Source organism: Mizuhopecten yessoensis, unplaced genomic scaffold, assembly GCF_002113885.1.
Source record: "Mizuhopecten yessoensis strain PY_sf001 unplaced genomic scaffold, ASM211388v2 scaffold9377, whole genome shotgun sequence".
Taxonomy (NCBI): Eukaryota; Metazoa; Mollusca; class Bivalvia; order Pectinida; family Pectinidae; genus Mizuhopecten; species Mizuhopecten yessoensis.
In genome coordinates this window covers 10,297-32,832 of record NW_018408017.1, presented here as the reverse complement: position 1 = coordinate 32,832, position 22,536 = coordinate 10,297, and the positions used below count along the sequence as shown (strand labels likewise).

At 35.7% G+C, this 22,536-nt stretch overlaps 1 protein-coding gene across 1 annotated transcript; it reads right to left on the bottom strand.

The window, feature by feature from the left end:
• Positions 1–211: 211 nt before the first annotated feature.
• Positions 212–21,425, bottom strand: LOC110457927 (basement membrane-specific heparan sulfate proteoglycan core protein-like). The gene is made up of 11 exons (XM_021509399.1): positions 21,408–21,425; positions 20,815–21,139; positions 19,729–20,031; positions 18,888–19,190; positions 17,799–18,101; positions 16,711–17,013; positions 14,177–14,497; positions 13,736–13,876; positions 12,800–12,976; positions 11,482–11,781; positions 212–605 (listed from the first exon to the last, which is right to left on the bottom strand). The coding sequence occupies exons 1-11, from the start codon at positions 21,423–21,425 to the stop codon at positions 274–276; spliced, it is 2,826 nt and encodes a 941-aa protein (XP_021365074.1). The 3' UTR covers positions 212–273.
• Positions 21,426–22,536: the final 1,111 nt, after the last annotated feature.

Sequence of the window (22,536 nt, the reverse complement as noted above, 5' to 3'; positions counted from 1 at the left end):
TCCGGCGCCGGTTCTTTAGAAGAAGTTGAAAATGTAAAATGTTTACGCACGACCGACGACAAAGGACGGAAAGCAATTAGAATAGGTCACTTGAGCAAAGCAAATATCATGTTGATATGAAAATCTAGCAAGGTGATCGAGAGACTAAAACAAACGTAAAAACATCAGAAAAACAGATGTCCCTGTGCAATGGGACTTCAATATGAAAAGTGTACGACAAATAAATGTAAGGGTTGTGATCAGTACCTCATAAACAACTAGTGGGTTTTAGTTTTATAGGTGCTTACCTCCATCTCTTATTGCTTTTATACGTGCTTCTGCACTCTTAATGATGATTGATGGATTCCTGTCAAATTTGTCGACAGCTTCATACAATGTTTGGTATTGACCATAATCAATATGATGTTTCTTCATTAGGCTTTCTACGATAGAGTTCAAGTCCTCTTCAAGGTATGCCGTAGGTAAAGCCCAACGTATTAACTCTCTGAATTTTGACCAAGTATCCAGTTTTGGGGAAATATATTCGGATAATTTCGTAACCATTTTTGCATGCTCATGTGCAATTCGCTCCTTCATGAGTTCCTCTGAGTTGGCTTTGTATAGACCTGAAAAGATCATAAAAAACGTATAGACCTAACAGTTGTCACGCTAACTTGATACATCTGTCAGATTTTAATGTCTGTCGCACTTATAGATGTGTTCATTGTGTCTTTAACCCTCTGTGACCTGTATATAATTTGATTGCTGTTTTTTTTTGGGTGGAAAATCCTTGTGGGCCTCTATTGTGTAAATGTTTTCCTACAGTTCTGTGTGCTATTGCTTCATTAAGATTTATATTCAGAGTTCAACTTTGTGTATTTAACGTTGTGGTGAATCTTTATATATATCCCACTCTCTTTTGATTGTAGAAACATTACAAGTGGAACCCTAACTGAAGCTTAAGTCGATTTTTTACAAATACGTCAACAGAAACCTGACACTGGAATTCCGAAAAAAACACTTCCCAACAGAAACCACGATTCAAGTNGTATACAATGAATAACCCCTGTAATATTACATGTTTCAAAACTTTTAAAAAATCAGCACTAAATTTGGCATAAAATAAAATCAGTCTTCTAAACAAAATGTAGTTTATAAATTTATATATACATGTAGATGTAGAAGTGTTGGGCAGGTTGAATCCATTATCCATGTTTATCCGAGACATGCCCTTTATGTACTCTGCTGGCTAACTGGTGATCCAAACCTCATACTGTTGTAATTGACATTATTCTTTCAAAATGAGGCTGTCTTTTGACCTGGTTTAGGAGAATATACATTTGAATTTATCAGAGCTATCTGTGAAGAATTCAGAAATAGGGATAACAAACTTGTACTGTCAAATCCAAGATGGATCAATGGCAGCAATCTTGTTCTTCTGGTCAGTCTAACAAGAAATCCTAGAAGGATCTTGGCACCCCCCATGAAAGGATCTTTATTAGATCTTCTGAAGATGATCTTTAACCTTCTTTGCTCTTCATTTCCCTTACAGGAACTACATGTATTACCCAGTCCCATGTTGGAAATCCTAAACATGAAACTAAAATTGTACATTAACTTAAACGTTTTATGTCCTATGCTAATTTTGTCACTATGACAAATGTTGTTTTTTATGAATTGCATAACTATAGGCAAAATGCTGAATTCTTGTTATCCTTACATAAATAGAAGTGCTGTCATTGACATGAATTCTCATTAGGGCAAGAGGTATTTTTAACAAGAGGCCCAGAGGGTCTGTAGCGCTTTAAGCAGTCATAGCAAAATATTAAATAAATATGTTACTGATCTCCTGTCCCAATTGGGATGGGGCATGATTTCTACAACACGAAATCATGTTGGGCCAAGCATACTCTATATCAAATTAGATTAAGATAAAGCTATAGGATAAAGTAGGTAAAAGTCATTTTCATTATCAAACTTTGTTGGGCTCCATCTAAGGAAGTTACTTGTAAAATATCACGACTCCATGCCTTTCACTTCTTCAAAAGAAGCTGTTTGTAGTTCATTCGCAAACATTGTCGGGTTCAATTCTAAGTAGCAAACAGCCAAATAATATGATTCTATGCATTTCAATTATTCAGAAAAGGTTGTATAATAAGTTTGACACTTTTGACCCCTGTGACCTTAAAAGTGGGTCAGGTAATTTTCATTCGCAAGCTCAATCCCTAGAAGCCACCAGCCAAATACCAAGACTTTATACCTTTCAGTTCTTCAAAAGAAGTTGTTTTAAGTTTTTGACACTTTTGACCTTTGTGACCTTGAAATTCAAGTAGGTCAAGGTCATTTTTGTTCTCAAACTTAACTTTGTTGGGCTCTTACGAACAAAGCTAAATATGAAGGTTCTATACCTTTCAGTTCCTCAGAAGAAGTCATTTAAGTATTTGATATTTTCGACCCTGTGACCTTGATAGTAGTTCAAGGTCATTTTCGTTCTCAAACTTTGTCTGGCTCTATCCAAGAAACCACCAGCCAATTATGAAGATTCTATACCTTTCAGTTCTTCAGACGAAGTCGTTTGAACCGCTTCTCATATTAGACCACTGTGACCTTTAAAGTAGGTCAAGGTTTTATTCATTCTCAAACATTGTCTGGTTCTATCGAAGAAAGCAACCAGCCAAATATGAAGATTCCATACCTTTTAGTTCTTCAGAAGAAGTTCTTTGAAGAGTTTGACATATTTGACTGCTGTGACCTTGAAAGAAGGTCAAAGCCATTATCGTTCTCAAACTTTGTCGGGCTCTATCATACGAAGCCACCAGGCAAATATGAAGATTATATACGTTTTATTTCTTCTTTCGTTTGAAATGTTTGACACATTTGAGTCCTTTGACCTTGAATGTAGGTCAAAGTCATTTTCGTTCTGAAATTTTATCAAGCTCCTACCAAAGAAGCTTTCAGCTTAATATCATGACTCTAGACCTGACCATTCTTAAGAAGAAGTTGTTTAAAGGAAAAGTTGACGGAGGACGGACAGACGGTCAACGGACGCCGCACCATGACATAAGAAACAACAGGCCCATGGACCTTAACGGTCAACTGAGTCATACAGTATTAATTTTTATTGTTGAAATATGAAGTGGATATAATGATGTCAACCATCCCTATTAAAATTTAAGTAAAAAATTGTAAAATATAACGTTAAGTTATTTTTTGTCGGGACAAGGAGTTGATCATTCCTAGACCAAGTTTCAGTTAAATCGGCCCAGTTGAACTTGACTTAAAGTTTGAAATCGTTTTTTCAAAATGGCGGTAGTACAAAATTGGTTCCCCTTTGCCCAAGGATGCTCCAGACCAAATTAAGATAATATCCCCTAATCCAAACAGTAGAAGAAAGGATTTTAAATGTTTACCTCTATTAACCCTATTGGGCCCCACCCCTCTGCCCTTACAAGGGTCATACCCACCATTTTGACCAAATTGAGTCCCCTTGGACCAAGAATGATCCAGACTATATAAGGATAAAATCCCTTAATCCCTACCATTGAAGAAGGATGTTTAAAGGTTTAACTTGTATTACCCCTATTGTGTCCCGCTTCTCCGTCCCTAGAGGGGGCATACCTATGGTTTATACACAATTGAGTCCCCTTGGCCTAATGATGATCCAGGCTAAATTTAGTCAAAATCTACTTGGCCGTTCAGGACTAGTAGCGTTTTAAAGGAAAAGTTGACGCACAGACAACGAAGCAAGACATAAGCTCACTTGCTCTACACCAAATATGGAACAAATCCTTTCATTCCTACACAAGTAGAAGGATTTTAAAGAATTTGCTATATTTCCCCTATTTGGCCCCATCCCTTAGCCCCCAGGGGGGCAAGACCAACAATTTATACAAATTTGTGCCCTCTTCCCCAAGGATGCAAATTTTAAGAAAGGTTGACAGATGACGGACGCTGCGCCATGGCATAAGCTCAACGGTCGTTCGCAAACAAGAGATCCTAGAGTGATCTTGGCACCCACCATTGTACCATCTTCATTAGTTCTGACCAAATATGGAACCAATCCTTTCATTCCTACAGAAGAGGAAGGATTTTAAAGAATTCAAATTTGCTGTATTTCCCCTATAAGGCCACGCCCTTCAGCCCCCAGGTTCCCCATCCCATAAGGATGCTTCTGACCAAATATGGAACAAATCCTTTCATTCCTTCAGAAGGAGACGGATTTTAAGGAATTTGCTTTAATTTTCCCCTATTTGGCCCCGCCGCTCAGCCCCCATGGGGGCCCGACCCACTATTCATACAAAATGTGTTCCCCTTTCCCCAAGGATGCAAATTTTAGGAAAGGTTGACAGATGACGGACGCTGCGCCATGGCATAAGCTCAACGGTCGTTCGCAAACAAGAGATCCTAGAGTGATCTTGGCACCCACCATTGTACCATCTTCATTAGTTCTTTGTCAGTTCTTTTCTCCTATTTTCTCTAATCTGTTTCATCGAGTCATGTTAACAGTAAATGCACCTTAAGGTAGCTTTTGATCTAAACTTAATACTGCTGTGTATAAAAGACAACCTTCAAAGTGAGTTTGTCATTTCACATATTTACTAGTACAGTACTTAATGTGAAAGAAATAGAATTGATCGTTGCAATATGAGAAAGATCTGTTTAGTTCTTCCTTTTGCTTTATTGTTTTTATGATCAGTCTCAAAATGTAATATGCAAAACAGGGGATCAAGGGAAACTTGCATATCAAATTTGAGAAAGATCCCTCAAGATATTCCTGCGAAAAAGTACTTACAAACCTGCATGGTCAAATATCGAAGCCTGTCTGCCATTTTGTTCATCTGATCAGTCTCAAAAGTAAATCCTACATATAAGATATGAGAAAGATCTCTCTCACTGAGAAACAGCGATAACAAACATTCACTTTCAAAATCCAAGATTGCTGCCTGTCGGCCATGTTGTTTATCTGATCAATCTCAAAAGTTGCTCTGCACAACTAGGAACGAAGAGGAACCTACATATAAAATTTGAGAAAAATTTCCTAAGAAATAGCGATAACAAGAAATGTTTAAGGACAGACGGACGGACCACGGACCAGTCGGAAGCAGGGTGATTTAAATAGCAGACCATCAGTCTGATCAGATGATGATGGGCTAATAAAACTAGAAAATGTCTGTAAGACATAAATGCCCCCGCTGCCATGTGAAATTAGTTTCAGTGTTCTATAAAAAGTTACAATCACTTCGATTTCGATACCCTGAAACATGCACACACGCAAGGTACTACACTTAAAGTTGATAAGTTGATTTTAATATTCATATGTTTTTTCTATATGTTATTACCGTCTCCATAACATATTGAACGAAGTTGCCAAGATATTTTGACAGAGGTTGCATGTTATAGAGCTATATGATCCTGATATTCTGACACAGGTTTTATGTTATAGAGCTAAATGAACCTAGGATTTTGACAAAGGCTGTAGGTTTTAGAGCTATATGATTCTGAAATTTTGACAGAAGTTGTATGTTATAGACTTATATGATTCTGTCATTTTAACAGAGGTTGTATGTTAGAGTTATATGATCCTGTGATTTCGACTGAGGTTGTATGTTACAGAGCTATATGATCCTGTCATTTCTACTGATGTTGTATGTTATAGAGCCACTGTATATGATCCTGACATTTTGACTGAGGTTGTATGTTATAAAGCTATATGATCCTGACATTTTGACTGAGGTTGTATGTTATAGAGCTATATGATCCTGTCATTTCGACTGAGGTTGTATGTCACACACATGTTACCCTGACATGTAGTCACATTGATATGTGATCCTGATTTTTTTTGTAACAAGGGGAACATACGTACATGTATACAATTTTGAAAATATCCCTCTGATAACCTTCTGAGGAAGAGAGCTTACAAACCCGTTTAATTCAAGATGGCACCTGTCGTCCATTTTGTTATTTCAATCAGTCTCTAAAGTAAACATGTACATCTTGAGACCAAGGGAAGCCTATGTATTGATAAAGATCCATCCAGTACTTTTAAGAAATAGAAACAAGAGGCCCAATGGGCCTGCATCGCTCACCTCGTATAAAACTCACACTTGTAACCTTAAAAGTGATCTAAAATAAAGCTACAGGCAAAATATCAGTATTTATGATTAAAATTCGTTCAAAAGACCGTTATTTTTTTTGAACATTTCACCCCTGTGATTGACAGTCGAACAAAGTCATTATGTTGAACACATTGTATAGTCTTTCATCTCAGGATGCAACTTGCAAAGTATAAACATCCTGGGACCCATGGTTATTCAAAAGAGGTTGTTTAAAGATTTTAAACAAATTTGACCCATGTGACCTTGAATATAAGTCAAAGTCATTCACTTTAACAAACATAGTAGTCCTTGATCCCAGCATAAATATCTACATCCTGAGCCTTTTGGTTATTCAGAACAAGTTGTTAAAATATTTTAAACATATTTGCTCCTTGTGACCTTGAATATGATTCAATGTCATACATTTAAACAAACTTGGTAGCCCTTGATCCTAGTATGCTACTGACTACATATCATCACCCAGGGCATTTTGGTTATTCAGAAGAAGTTGTTTAAAGTTTTTAACATATTTGACCCCTGTGACCTTGAATATGGGTGAAGGTCATTCTCTTGAACAAACTTTGTAGCCCTTCACCTCAGCTAGCTACTGGCCTAATATCATCACCCTGGGCCTTTTGGTTATTGAGAAGAAGTTGTTTGAAGATTNAATTGACATTTGAAAATAATCTGAAATTCAAAGATATAATCTGAAGAAGCGTTGAAATCATTTAACATTTTACTCCAGTAATAAGCACAATTGGAAACAAAATAAAAATGTTGATGATTGGGTATTCTTGATCTGTTGCATCAAACTTTATCTAACTAGCACAAACCCAAAAGTTTCCACGCCATTTATTGCCTATTCATGTCACATTACCAGTAATTCAGAAGATATGGCCCCGACAAGGTGTTAACGGGCTGTACAACAAATCTTGAGTCAAGTATATATCTTACTTCGTAGGTAAATAAGTATGATGAAATAGGTTTGAGTCATACCTCTAATGCCCGGGCGTGTATCCAAATCAAAACCAAATTCCTTCTTCGCTTTACTGACATCCATCTCCATCGGAATGACTACATCTAGAGGTAACAAATGTATTTTATAAAAATAACATTGACATTAGAAAATAATCTGAAATTCAAAGATATAATCTGAAGAAGCGTTGACATAATTTAACATTTGACTCCAGTAATAAGCACAATTCCGAAGAGACAGTCATGATACTACTTCTTGTTGTTCTCATAAAAGCAATAATTGCAAAAACAAAAACATTAGGAGATTATCGAAGCACCAACAAAACATTAATTAAAACTCAAATCGATGAAACTAGTTCAAAATATTTAGATAGGTCATACATCGAAAGTATTGACAAAGTTGAAACATGAAATATATAAGTCAGCTACAGCATAACAAAGAGATCCTATTTATACCTTCTTGTTATTCTAGAACATTACTAACTGCACAATCAGTGATATGACCCTAACCGCTAGAAAACTTAATAACAATAATTATGAAAATGTTTTGGAAAGGTAAGAGTCTTCTGCTTGATCAACGACACCCGTCATATAAATATAGTAAAATCCCGGTAGTGTCAAGTCCCCATAGAAATAGCCAGGATATCGACAGAAAAACAACAAGGCTTGCTAATGAGCATCAGGATCAACATTGACCTTCATTCAAAAAAGAAATAGCTACTCCACTAAGACGTAATGATTGGCGACATTAAAACTTGTCCACAATTGTCATCAGATTTCATCTCAAGAAACTCCTTGTTGTCTGTCATCAGTCGATATACGTCACGGAAAAAAAAATTGGAGCAAGGTTTAGATTTGAACCTGAATGTGCAGTACGTGTAACACTCCATTTTATCACAATTTGGTTCTTTTATGGTTTATTACTGCAGTATAAACATTTAATCTTTGACTTCGTTTTTATTTTACCTAAGCCTACAGAGAACGAATTCAGAGTGTTCCGATACACTTTCGCTCTTTTTTTTTTTCATTTGAAAAAAAGGTTTAACTTATCAGACGTAACAAACCAGAAAAAGCATTTTGATAATTGCATGGGCATTTTTGATGTGTTGCATCAACTTTTATTTTACTGGCACAAACTCAAAAGTTTTGACGCCATTTATTGCCTATTTATGTCACATTACCAGTAATTCAAAAGATATGGCCCTGACAAGGTGTTAACAAGCTGTCCAACGAACGAATAAACCTTGTGTCAAGTATATATCTTACTTTGTAGGTAAATCAGTATGATGAAATAGGTTTGAATCATACCTCTAATACGCGGGCGTGTATCCAACTCAAAACCAAATTCCTTCTTTACTCTTCTGACATCCATTTCCATCGGAATGACTACATCTAGAGGTAAAATATGTATTTTATTAAAATAGCATTGACATTAGAAAATAATTTGAAATTCAAAGATATAAACTAAAGAAGCGTTGAAATTATTTAACATTCGACTCCATCATCTGACATTGACCTTTAGGATAGACAAATAGAGTTTTCACAGCAAACCATTTAGCCATGATAAACATATATGTGAGATAAATAAATAATAAATGTTCAGCTTTTTCGAAGACATAGTCCAGATAATTATTACAATAAACGAATACTCTTTACCCTGACCTTGAGCTTTAGGGTATTATTATGATAATGTTACACAACGCACCATCTAGTCACAATAGCATAGATTTTATCGTACCCTCGTTACACGTTTCGTTATCATGATCAGTAGTAGAGTCTGTCTTCACAGGACTGACAATCTGCCTCATAGTGGCAATATCCTGTTTCATTGTACCGATATCCTTCTTCATTGATCTAATTTCATCCACCATGGTAATGCCATCATCAAGATGTATGCAATGAAAAGCAAACATAGTAATCAGTATGATGAAATAGGTTTGAGTCATACCTCTAATGCCCGGGCGTGTATCCAAATCAAAACCAAATTCCTTCTTCGCTTTACTGACATCCATCTCCATCGGACTGCCTCCATCTAGAGGTAACAAATATATTTTATAATCAAAGTACTGAAAGTACTGAAAGCTAAGACAAAAGATATATATATATTATTTTTGGAATGGAGAACAAAATAAAGACAAAGTTCCCATCATATTGTACAGAAGGATTTACTGTTAATTTGTTATGAATCAAAGTTTTATGTAAAATTGTACCACTGTGAAGTTATTCTTCTTGTGTGTACAGTATATCTTTNAATAATGGCAGTTATCGAACTTGCCCGAGGTTTCATGGTAATTGACCTTGTTGTGAAGTTTGAAGTTAATCCGTTAATAATTACTTGAGATATCGAGCGGACACTGTTTCGGCAAGAAAAGGGGCATAACTCAAGAAATTATGGTCGGATAATGGCGGTTATCGAACTTGTCCGGGCTTTCATGGTAATTGACCTTGTTGTGAAGTTTGACGTTAATCCGTTAATAATTACTCGAGATATCGAGCGGACATCGCATGCCCGCCCGCCCGCTCACGTGATAACATAATACGTCCCCGTCTTCGACGGGCGTATAAAAAGGATTAGGCTGCCTAAATCATGAGAAATGAAGGTTCAATATTACAGAAACAACATGCCTCAACGATATCAGTGTGTACAGCCTTTTTACTGTTTTTCTTGAACGAAAATCAGTAACAAGAATGCTGATGTTTTGGGGTTGGGATTTTTCGGACGTTTTTTATTTGACCTTCAGGGAATGGACCTTGGACAGTTCAAATTCAAGGTAGCAGTAATGGACTTTAGCTACATTACTTAAGGTACAATTGATCTCAGAAGATCTTTCATAAGACTGTTGAACTTGAAAAAGCTGTTTTTGGCTCCTAAATATGACAAGAGATCCCAGAGGGATCTTGGCGCCCACCTTTGTACCATCTTCATTAGTTCTTTGTCAGTTCGATCTTTTTTCTAATCTGCATGTTAACAGTAAATGCACCTTGAGGTAACTTTTGATCTAAACTTAATACTGATGTTAATGAAAGCCAACCTTCAAAGGGGATTTTGTCATTTCACATATTTACTAGTACAGTACTTAATGTGAAAGAAATAGAATCGATCATTGCAATATGAGAAAGATCTGTTTAGTTCTTCTTTTAATCCATTTTGTTTTTATGATCAATCCAAGATTGCTGCCTGTCGGCCATGTTGTTTATCCGATCAGTCTCAAAAGTTGCCCTGCACAGCTAATTAATTATAAGGACCAAGGGGAACCTGCATATAAAATTTGAGAAAGATCCCTCTGGTACTTCTTGAGAAATACCAATAACAAGAATTGTTTACGGACGGACGACGGACGACGGACCACTGACGCAGGGTGATTTGAATAGCCCACCATCAGATGATGGTGGGCTAAAAATGAAGTTTTTGGATTTGTTATAACGAAGAGCTGCATTAAAATATGATATGATATATGATTTGTACGTTGTCACTAAGCAGGACATTACCTTGCATTGATTTTCTTAAATACAATCTGTAATTGATAATTTTCAAACCTAGGGTCATGATACCTCAAGAGTATGCAGATGGGATGAAAGGAGAAGAAACATTTGACACAAAGCTGAACTAAAAACTTCGTAGGAATTTAAACTGTTAGAGTTCTGCCCTACATATGTTGCACGATATAGGCATGACGATTACAAATGGTTAATTTTGCATCCTAGCAACTCAAATAGGACTATAACAAGTGTCAAAATAGGTTACTTTTGTTATATTAAGGAGAATGAGGAATTAAATGAGCAATTAAACTTGATAAAATAAATAAATTGTTATTTGATTTTTAACAGTCGTTTCTAAATCGATAGAAATATACAATTACATGTATTTATACAGAGAAAGGTTTTGAACGTATGAGCAATCGACAAAGTGATATTGAGGCGCAGTTACATGTACGGTATATATATAAATATCGGAAGTACCTGCCTGGCAAAGCCTTTATCAGCGTAATATATAATTAATTACACCGATCTCACTTTACTCTATAATCCCAGTAAACAATGTTCCAAATTTGTGTCCAGCAGTAAATGTGAAGATCATTGTTTAACTGACATAAGTGACCTTCATTTACAATACCCACTGGTTAAATCATGACATATTAAGTAATTCACTTAAATACACTTGACACTCACATTGACATAATGTTAAGACGATATTAAAATCGCACATAATAATGTAATATTTCCCAGCTTGATTAAAATCTTCATTAAGTTGCTTCTTTCCAAACCCGTTTAAGTCGGCATTGTCATCTACTATGCAAACAATGATATTCGGTGTTAGCCTGTGAACCAACAGTGAATTACCTAACCAACGCCAAAACACATGTTAGCTTTACAGTTATATATACCACTTATGCATTTCTGTAAGGAACAGACCAGGTACTCTACAACTCACCTGAACTTTGTATTTCGATATACGCAATATCGCTTTCAGCTTTACTTGCACCATTGCTTATCCTGCAGATATACATTCCTCTGTCATCTTCGTTCAAATCGCTGATACAAAGGGATGGAGATTTTGGTCCGCCAAAGTATTTTTTATTGTTAATGCGGATAGCATGATATGTTCCATCTTTTACCCTAAACCACTCAATACATTCGACCTCCGAGTTTAGGACCATAGCACATCTCACAATAGCAGTTTCACCTTCTGCGAATTGGTAATATCCTTTACTAAAGCGTACGGTTGGTGTTTCTGAAATCGAAATTGTATATAGTTTACGAAGTCAAAAAGTATAGCCGGATGGGTCTTAGTTAAGATACGTAAACCATTCCCTATCCCACCCCCCAAAAATATACTAAATATAGATAGGAATTTAACTGTATCTTATTAAGACTATTGTATTATCAATGATACTTGCATCATACTAACTGTATGGAAAGCGTTTAACCTTCTCATTGCTATTATCGTGGAAGTGTTGACAGAACAAATCAAAACAACAAGCATCCTTGGCCCACAATTGTCCAGATTAGACATGGTCTATGACCAATCGTAAAGATTGAGACGAATTTCAAATAACAACAAAATGGACACCGCCCTTACTTGCCGCAGATTAGGGAAAAACTCTCTATTTATACGATAATGAACACTCTCTTCCCACAGTGGTCCAGATCATATTTGATTATCATCTTTTTTCTACCCCGATTAAACAGATATATCCACACTTCCGGTCAGGGAAAGATATCTCGATCGTTACCTTAGATAAGAACTGGGGATTCTCCCGACCATAACAATTGCATAAAGTCACGTCAACAATATCTGCTTGGAATTATGAAATAAACACTTTAGGAGTAAAAAAAGAAAAAATGCAACCCTCAGGGTAAAATGTTTAATGTCTGACCCAGAAGCTATGGCTTGATATTTAAGAATCTTATCCCGCGAGTTAAATTTGCTTTTATGTCTTACCCTTAAGTTGGGAAAGATTACATTAAACACAAGAAGATAGGTTTATCCCAGCCGGGTACATACTCTGTTTATACAACATTGATTACAAGTGACTGTTGAAATAAAAGATGGATGACAGGCGGACGCCACATCATATATTGACGGGCCTTCAATGAAGACCGGAACAATTTATACTGTTACCCCTTTTATTGTAATTGAGAGGGTTATCTTTATAGAACTTGCATTGAATTCTGTATATTTTGCTAAAACCAAACCGGAAAAATCACAATTTAGGCTAATCAATTGTCATTTTTCGGAATCCACTAACCTTTTGTCGGTATCATTACTTTCGGTGTAGTCTGTAGTTTCAGAGGTTCGCCAGATTCATCCTTCAATACAATCCTTTCTTTTTGTAGATACACTTTCACCTTCTCTGCTAGGTACAATGCAGACAGTTCGTGTGGCGTCTCTGCCCCGCTGATTGTCAACCTAAGGACAATTGAACCTGAAAAGTAAAGCAGTGTTTTAAATATGATATATGAAAAGTTATATATACCATAAATGTCAAAAGGCCATTAATCGACTCACTTCTATTAATGTGTTGGTTAAATGACTTTAAAATAATGAAATAACAGTGATGTAAAGAAATATAACTTTTATGTTTTACTGGATATTGCAGCAAAGACATACATCTTAATTGTGCTATAACGAAGCATATTCAACTTTAAATTTACTCATCAATAGTTTACATCATATCAATTCTGATATATATTTACACATTCGAAACGTTAGAAAGTTTTTAGCTTAAATGTTTGTCTACTCATCATCTGCATTTTTAATTAATGCAAATATTACAAAGGTAATGTTTGAATGTATTGATTAAAACATATGTCAGGAGTCACTCAGTTAACAAGATAAAACAATTCACTTGCATTATCTACATTCTGGGACAGCCTTCCTACCATGGTATCTTTGTTATTTGAAGAGGGATTTTTTTTCTGTATGTGTGCTCCATGGAAGTGTATAACATATAGTAACTAACATTTGTCTGTGTTTTGTTTTAATTTATATTGCATAAATGGGGAACCTGGTTTAATTATGACTTAAAAATTGCTCCAAATCAGCTCTCATTTACGTTACTTATCTTTATTTCTAGCTTAATTTATTCCATTAAACTTATAGTTTTTTTGTTTTTTTCATATATTTTTCGATATGTTCGTTACGTCAATTATATTTCTTTTAAGAATCATAATGGTAATAATACCTGAACAACCGCTCCATGTAATTCTGCGTTTGAGCTGTGGCGACACTGCTTTTATTTGACTGACCCATTTATTTAGTAATTCTGATTTGTATTCACCACCATAGACGCATTCAATGACGACTGGTTCTTCGCTGGTCACTCCTTGGACATAAGAAATGATAAGAATGATAAAATAAAATCTCACATAAATACGACAAAGTCGTCTTCACAAGAATACAAGAGCATCATTCAGTTCACATTCCGTGGAGATTATTGATTAACTATATTAAACTCATTGGATGGATACAATGTAAATGTAACAATAATTTAACCAATGAAATCATTAGCTATTAATCAATAGTTTGTTTTTCTTTGTCATAAGTTCATCATAAAAAGTTGATATTAATGATATATATAATAATTACATTAAATCAGATATATTGTTTTATAAGAGATGATTACCTCTCTCCAGTACTCTTATATCAGCTTCTGCCTTCCTAATGATGTCTAAGTCGTTTTTATGTGTTTGATAAACAACCTCAGCCAGCTTGTCATAATGACCGTATGTGATCATTTCCTGCTGCATGAGGTAGTCTATAATTTTGTGGAAGCTTTTTGAAAGTTCTCTCGTAGGCACAAACGCTTTTAGCAATTCTGTGAATTTGGCCCATTGGTCTTTTTCTTCAGGACAGATAATGTCAGATAAATCGTTCACCATTTGTCCATGTCGGCTTACAATACGTTCCTTGGTAACCATGTCTGGGATGGGCTCCTCGATTTGACCTGGAAACAATACGTTGAAAAACGATTTTTGAAATGAGCATTTGACTTACGTTCAAGCTGGTTAAGATAACGCATTTATTTTGAAGAAAGTCGCCATCTTCGTATGCAGGATACGACATGGAACGTCCGTGTGGGACAGCTCTATCAATTTCGATAACTACATTTATCTCGTTTAATGTTTGCCTATGGAGTGCATAAAGCGTTTTAATGACATTATTTTTAATACGTTTTTAACAATCATTATTTATTAACGTTTGACACTTTTGACAACATTTACAAAAAAATATATTTCTTAATTTTTTCAGATTCCTCTGTTCTATTTTGTATAGTCAAGTTCACTTCTTGTTTTCCTTGTCCCACGCTATTTTCTGCCACACAAGTGTAAACGCCTTCGCCATATCCTTTTTCGGCATTAGTAATAACAAGTGATGGACAAGTTACTGCACCACCGATGTATTTATCATTGTCGATTGCAATAAATTCTCCTCCTTTCGACCATTTGACAACGGTTGCTGTTGGTTTTGCAATAACATTACATTTCAGAACAGCAACATCTCCTTCTGTTTTTGAGTGAGAGTTTGGGTTCATAATCAGCACAGGAGGACCTAGTGTTAAAGTAATTACATGATAAAAACATATCGAAAATCAATTTGCTTTAAGTGTCAAAAGATTATATTTAACATTCTTTTCTCTTCAATCAAACTAAAATTATTTTCAAAATCCTAGTTCCGTTGTTGTCTATACAAAAAGTATTAAAGGAAGTGAAACGTTGTTAAATGACATTGACAGTAAAGAAAATTTGTAACAAGAGGCCCAATGGGCCTGTATCGCTCACCTGGTATAAAACTCACACTTGTAACCTTAAAAGTGATCTAAAATAAAGCTACAGGCAAAATATCAGTATTTATGATTAAAATTCTTTCAAAAGACTCTTATTTTTTTTTTAAACATTTCACCCCTGTGATTGAAAGTCGAACAAAGTAATTATGTTGAACACATTGTATAGCCTTTCATCTCAGGATGCAACTTGCAAAGTATAAACATCCTGGGACCCATGGTTATTCATAAGAGGCTGTGTAAAGATTTTAAACAAATTTGACCCCTGTGACCTTGAATATGGGTGAAGGTCATTCATTTGAACAACCTTGGTAACCCTTCACCTTAGCATGCTACTGACCAAATATCATCTCCCTGGGCAGTTTGGTTATTCAGAAGAAGTTATTTAAAGGTTTTTTAAGACAATGGACTCCTGTGACCTTGAATATAATTGAAGGTCATTCATTTGAACAACCTTGGTAACCCTTCACCTTAGCATGCTACTGACCAAATATCATCTCCCTGGGCAGTTTGGTTATTGAGAAGAAGTTGTTTAAAGTGTTTTAACATATTTGACCCCTGTGACCTTGAAAATAGATGAAGGTCATTTATTTGAACGTACTTGGTAGCCCTCCATCCCAGTTTGCTTCTGGCCAACCTTTCTAAACGTCATTGTGTTCTAATAACCAGATCCGTGGAAATTTTCCCCCGAATAAAAGAATATCTGAAATTTCAAGTTCAAAGTCGAATCTTCAAAATATAACTTATGTATGATTGTACCCAAAGACATACAGAAGGGCTAGTGTTTGAACTGGATAATTAAATATGGTGTTAATGGTGTTAATGGTCTTATTTATTCAGAGTTAGATAAGTATTTTTAGTTTAAAATGCTTGTCTCAGTTTCATAATATGAAGCCGAGACAGGTTATATGAGGCAATTTCACCTGCCTAAATACTGCAGACAGAACTCCAGGTGTTTTCAATTGTTTCTAACTCAACTTTGATTTCCTGTAATACTATGCTAGCCTGGTAATATGAATTCCTAATCACGCATGCCCAGTTATATGAAATATACAACGATAATTTAAATTTGTGTGTTCAGGCGATAGCTTATTATGAAAAAAAAACACTCCCCATTATAGGATGATTGCTTAAAATACATGAGTTTCATCTATTCTAACCTAGACACTAAACGGTTCTACCGAGCTTATGTCATAAACCAGCATAACATGACTAATGTACTCGTCAACACTAAGATAGGTGATATAATACCTGATATTTTTGAAAAATCGTCCAAAAACCATAGTTTACACGTTTAAACCCTAATTCCATATAATATATATGTATTTATCTATTTTTGCAGCAATCAGGATCAAATAAGACAGGTAAGGTTTTACCTCCTTCAACGTTCAGCTTAGTAGGTGCACTCTGGCCTTTCCCACATAAATTGGATACGGTACACACATATGCGCCTTCATCATCCTTCGTTAGTTCATTGATGACTAAGTGTGGGTCATACAGGTTTGATCCTTTATACTTCCGCTGGTCTATACTTAGCTGAACGGATCGCCCTCCAGGCAAAACATGTTGCCAGGAAACAGACGTAATCCACGGAGTTGCAGCCACCGAACACTTAAGTTCTACTCGTTTTCCTATTAAGGCGGTATAGTTTGCTTCGAGTGTTTCGACAGTAGGGGTACCTGACAATTAAAACAAATGCAATGTTTAAAACCTTTCTAAACGTCATTGTGTTCTAATAACCAGATCCGTGGAAATTTCCCCCCGAATAAAAGAATATCTGAAATTTCAAGTTCAAAGTCGAATCTTCAAAATATAACTTATGTATGATTGTACCCAAAGACATACAGAAGGGCTAGTGTTTGAACTGGATAATTAAATATGGTGTTAATGGTGTTAATGGTCTTATTTATTCAGAGTTAGATAAGTATTTTTAGTTTAAAATGCTTGTCTCAGTTTCATAATATGAAGCCGAGACAGGTTATATGAGGCAATTTCACCTGCCTAAATACTGCAGACAGAACTCCAGGTGTTTTCAATTGTTTCTAACTCAACTTTGATTTCCTGTAATACTATTCTAGCCTGGTAATATGAATTCCTAATCAAGCATGCCCAGTTATATGAAATATACAGCGGTAATTTAAATTTGTGTGTTCAGATGATAGCTTATTATTCTGTTCGGGAATTTTCGAAAAAAAACACTCCCCATTAGGATGATTGGTTAAAATACATGAGTTTCATCTATTCTAACCTAGACACTAAACGGTTCTACCGAGCTTATGTCATAAACCAGCATAACATGCATAATGTACTCGTCAACACTAAGATAGGCGATATAATACCTGATATTTTTGAAAAATCGTTCGAGAAACATAGTTTACACATTTAAACCCTAATTCCATATAATATATATTTATTTATCTATTTTTGCAACAATCAGGATCAAATAAGACAAGTAAGATTTTACCTCCTTCAACGTTCAGCTTAGTAGGTGCACTCTGGCCTTTCCCACATAAATTGGATACGGTACACACATATTCGCCTTCATCATCCTTTGTTAGTTCATTGATGACTAAGTGTGGGTCATACGGTGTTGATCCTTTATACTTCCGCTGGTCTATACTTAGCTGAACGGATCGCCCTCTAGGCAAAATATGTTGCCAGGAAACAGACGTGATCCACGGAGTTGCAGCCACCGAACACTTAAGTTCTAATCGTTCTCCTATTAAGGCGGTATAGTTGGCTTCGAGTGTTTCGACAGTAGGGGTACCTGACAATTAAAACAAATGCAATGTTTAAAACCTTTCTAAACGTCATTGTGTTCTAATAACCAGATCCGTGGAAATTTTCCCCCGAATAAAAGAATATCTGAAATTTCAAGTTCAAAGTCGAATCTTCAAAATATAACTTATGTATGATTGTACCCAAAGACATACAGAAGGGCTAGTGTTTGAACTGGATAATTAAATATGGTGTTAATGGTGTTAATGGTCTTATTTATTCAGAGTTAGATAAGTATTTTTAGTTTAAAATGCTTGTCTCAGTTTCATAATATGAAGCCGAGACAGGTTATATGAGGCAATTTCACCTGCCTAAATACTGCAGACAGAACTCCAGGTGTTTTCAATTGTTTCTAACTCAACTTTGATTTCCTGTAATACTATTCTAGCCTGGTAATATGAATTCCTAATCAAGCATGCCCAGTTATATGAAATATACAGCGGTAATTTAAATTTGTGTGTTCAGATGATAGCTTATTATTCTGTTCGGGAATTTTTTAAAAAAAAACACTCCCCATTAGGATGATTGCTTAAAATACATGAGTTTCATCTATTCTAACCTAGACACTAAACGGTTCTACCGAGCTTATGTCATAAACCAGCATAACATGACTAATGTACTCGTCAACACTAAGATAGGTGATATAATACCTGATATTTTTGAAAAATCGTTCGAGAAACATAGTTTACACATTTAAACCCTAATTCCATATAATATATATGTATTTATCTATTTTTGCAGCAATCAGGATCAAATAAGACAGGTAAGATTTTACCTCCTTCAACGTTCAGCTTAGTAGGTGCACTCTGGCCTTTCCCACATAAATTGGATACGGTACACACATATTCGCCTTCATCATCCTTCGTTAGTTCATTGATGATTAAGTGTGGGTCATAAGGGTTTGATCCTTTATACTTCCGCTGGTCTATACTCAGCTGAACGGAACGCCCTCTAGGCAAAATATGTTGCCAGGAAACAGACGTGACCCACGGAGTTGCAGCCACCGAACACTTAAGTTCTAATCGTTCTCCTATTAAGGCGGTATAGTTGGCTTCGAGTGTTTCGACAGTAGGGGTACCTGACAATTAAAACAAATGCAATGTTTAAAACCTTTCTAAACGTCATTGTGTTCTAATAACCAGATCCGTGGAAATTTTCCCCCGAATAAAAGAATATCTGAAATTTCAAGTTCAAAGTCGAATCTTCAAAATATAACTTATGTATGATTGTACCCAAAGACATACAGAAGGGCTAGTGTTTGAACTGGATAATTAAATATGGTGTTAATGGTGTTAATGGTCTTATTTATTCAGAGTTAGATAAGTATTTTTAGTTTAAAATGNCCACTCCCCATTATAGGATGATTGGTTAAAATACATGAGTTTCATCTATTCTAACCTAGACACTAAACGGTTCTACCGAGCTTATGTCATAAACCAGCATAACATGACTAATGTACTCGTCAACACTAAGATAGGTGATATAATACCTGATATTTTTAAAAAAATGGTTCGAGAAACATAGTTTACACATTTAAACCCTAATTCCATATAATATATATTTATTTATCTATTTTTGCAGCAATCAGGATCAAATAAGACGGGTTAAGATTTTACCTCCTTCAACGTTCAGCTTAGTAGGTGCACTCTGGCCTTTCCCACATAAATTGGATACGGTACACACATATGCGCCTTCATCATCCTTCGTTAGTTCATTGATGACTAAGTGTGGGTCATAAGGATTTGATCCTTTATACTTCCACTGGTCTATATTCAGCTGAACGGATCGCCCTCCAGGCAAAATATGTTGCCAGGACACAGACGTGATCCACGGAATTGCAGCCACCGAACACTTAAGTTCTACTCGTTCTCCTATTAAGGCGGTATAGTTGGCTTCGAGCGTTTCGACAGTAGGGGTACCTGACAATTAAAACAAATGCAATGTTTAAAACCTTTCTAAACGTCATTGTGTTCTAATAACCAGATCCGTGGAAATTTTCCCCCGAATAAAAGAATATCTGGAATTTCAAGTTCAAAGTCGAATCTTCAAAATATAATTATGTATGATTGTACCCAAAGACATACAGAAGGGCTAGTGATTGAACTGGATAATTAAATATGGTTTTAATGGTGTTAATGGTCTTATTTATTCAGAGTTAGATAAGTATTTTTAGTTTAAAATGCTTGTCTCAGTTCATAATATGAAGCCGAGACAGGTTATATGAGACAATTTCACCTGCCTAAATACTGCAGACAGAACTCCAGGTGTTTTCATTTGTTTCTAACTCAACTTTGATTTCCTGTAATACTATTCTAGCCTGGTAATACGAATGCCTAATCAAGCATGCCCAGTTATATGAAATATACAGCGGTAATTTAAATTCGTGTGTTCAGGTGATAGCTTATTATTCTGTTCGGGAATTTTCGAAAAAAACACTCCCCATTAGGATGATTGCTTAAAATACACGAGTTTCATCTCGTCTAACCTAGACACTAAACGGTTCTACCGAGCTTATGTCATAAACCAGCATAACATGACTAATGTACTCGTCAACACTAAGATAGGGGATATAATACCTGATATTTTTGAAAAATTGTTCCGAGAAACATAGTTTACACATTTAAACCCTAATTCCATATAATATATATTTATTTATCTATTTTTGCAGCAATCAGGATCAAATAAGACAGGTAAGATTTTACCTCCTTCAACGTTCAGCTTAGTAAGTGCACTCTGGCCTTTCCCACATAAATTGGATACGGTACACACATATTCGCCTTCATCATCCTTCGTTAGTTCATTGACGACTAAGTGTGGGTCATACGGGTTTGATCCTTTATACTTCCGCTGGTCTATAATCAGCGGAACGGATCGCCCTCCAGGCAAAATCAGTTGCCAGGAAACAGACGTGATCCACGGAGTTGCAGCCACCGAACACTTATAATTAAGTTCTACTCGTTCTCCTATTAAGGCGATATAGTTGGCTTCGAGTGTTTCGTTAGTAGGGGTTTTAATGGTGTTAATGGTCTTATTTATTCAGATTGAAATTAATATTTTTAGTTTACAATACGTGTCTCAGGTTCATAATATAAAGCCGAGGTAGTTTATATGAGGCAATTTTAACTGCTGAGATATTGCAAACAGAACTCTAGGTGTTTTCATTTGTTTCTAACTCAACTTTGATTTCCTGTAAAATTATTCTAGCTGGGTAATATGAATGCCTTATCAAGCATGTCCAGTATTATGAAAGCTACTGCGGTAATAAACATCAAAACTAAGAGAGGTGATATTATACCTGTTCATTCTCGGACATAACGTTATGGGAGTACCAACAATCTAATACTTTATATTTGTTATTTGTATATATTTTGATATTTTTTTAACATTTTATTTCTGAAAGAACTGAAATGATAGGAGGACCAACCCTCTCATGACTTAAAGCAAACGTTATTCAATGCTGTCAAATTATATGACACAACAAAACATATGTTCAACCAGCATTGTAGTGTCGTCGCTTTGAACTTGTGAACTGACAGATAGGTGAGAGGGCATGTGTCCCCATTAGTTTTGCCAACGTTTTAAGCCAGCTCCTGCACGTTAGATGTTTAATGTTGACGTTTCTGAACGCATTGCCTATCCCTACTATCCCAATTTCCCGAACGATCTCTATTGGAAAATTGGAAGATGGCCAATCCAATTTTATTTTTCTGATACGACTGCTTTACAATAGTATGTTATCTTGTTGCAAAAAGCTACAGAGCCATGACGTTTTGAACACTGGATTACCAACATCCTCGAAATATTGCCTCGATAACAAACCCCAATTAAAGGTCTGACATACCTTACCATAACACAAGTTTTGTACTATTATGACCACAAATTATCATCTCAGACCATCTCACTAGCGCCACGTTTACAACGTTTTATGAAGCAGACGTTCGCAAAACGTTCTCTCCATGAAATGCAGATACTTGTTTTATCCTTAAAAGAACATTGTTCCTTTACCGTAATACCTAACTTTGATGTGTACGGACTCAATTAAGGCGGTTGTTACATCAGTTCTTTGTGGGTGTGAAGCCACTGGAGGTTGACCAAGTTTTGTTCCGATGATTCAACAAAAGGTTTAACGTGTTCGCACTGAAGCCAAATTGTTGTACAAATTGACGTTACAGCACTCCAACATGGAGCACCGATATCTTTAGTCCAAAGAAGGAGGAATTAACCTTTCCTTTTTACTGAATATATTTATGGTATATCAAAAACATTTTACTTTAAAGCTTTTTTACTGAAAAGTCTAACGAATATTTAGTATGGTAAGTACATTTGTGTATAAGATTGCATTGTTACTGGAGTAAGTAATCAACTTCATTGTCAAGCAAAATAGCAATAACACATTTACCACAGTACCATGACGTGATTAACAC

What these genes read in the sequence shown, in the direction of transcription:
- LOC110457927 (XM_021509399.1), bottom strand. An exon ending in TATAAGAGTACTGGAGAGAG is followed by an intron (nt 13,877 to 14,176) that starts GTAATCATCTCT and finishes CTTATGTCCAAG; the next exon opens with GAGTGACCAGCGAAGAACCA. An exon ending in AGTAATGATACCGACAAAAG is followed by an intron (nt 11,782 to 12,799) that starts GTTAGTGGATTC and finishes TTTCGATTTCAG; the next exon opens with AAACACCAACCGTACGCTTT.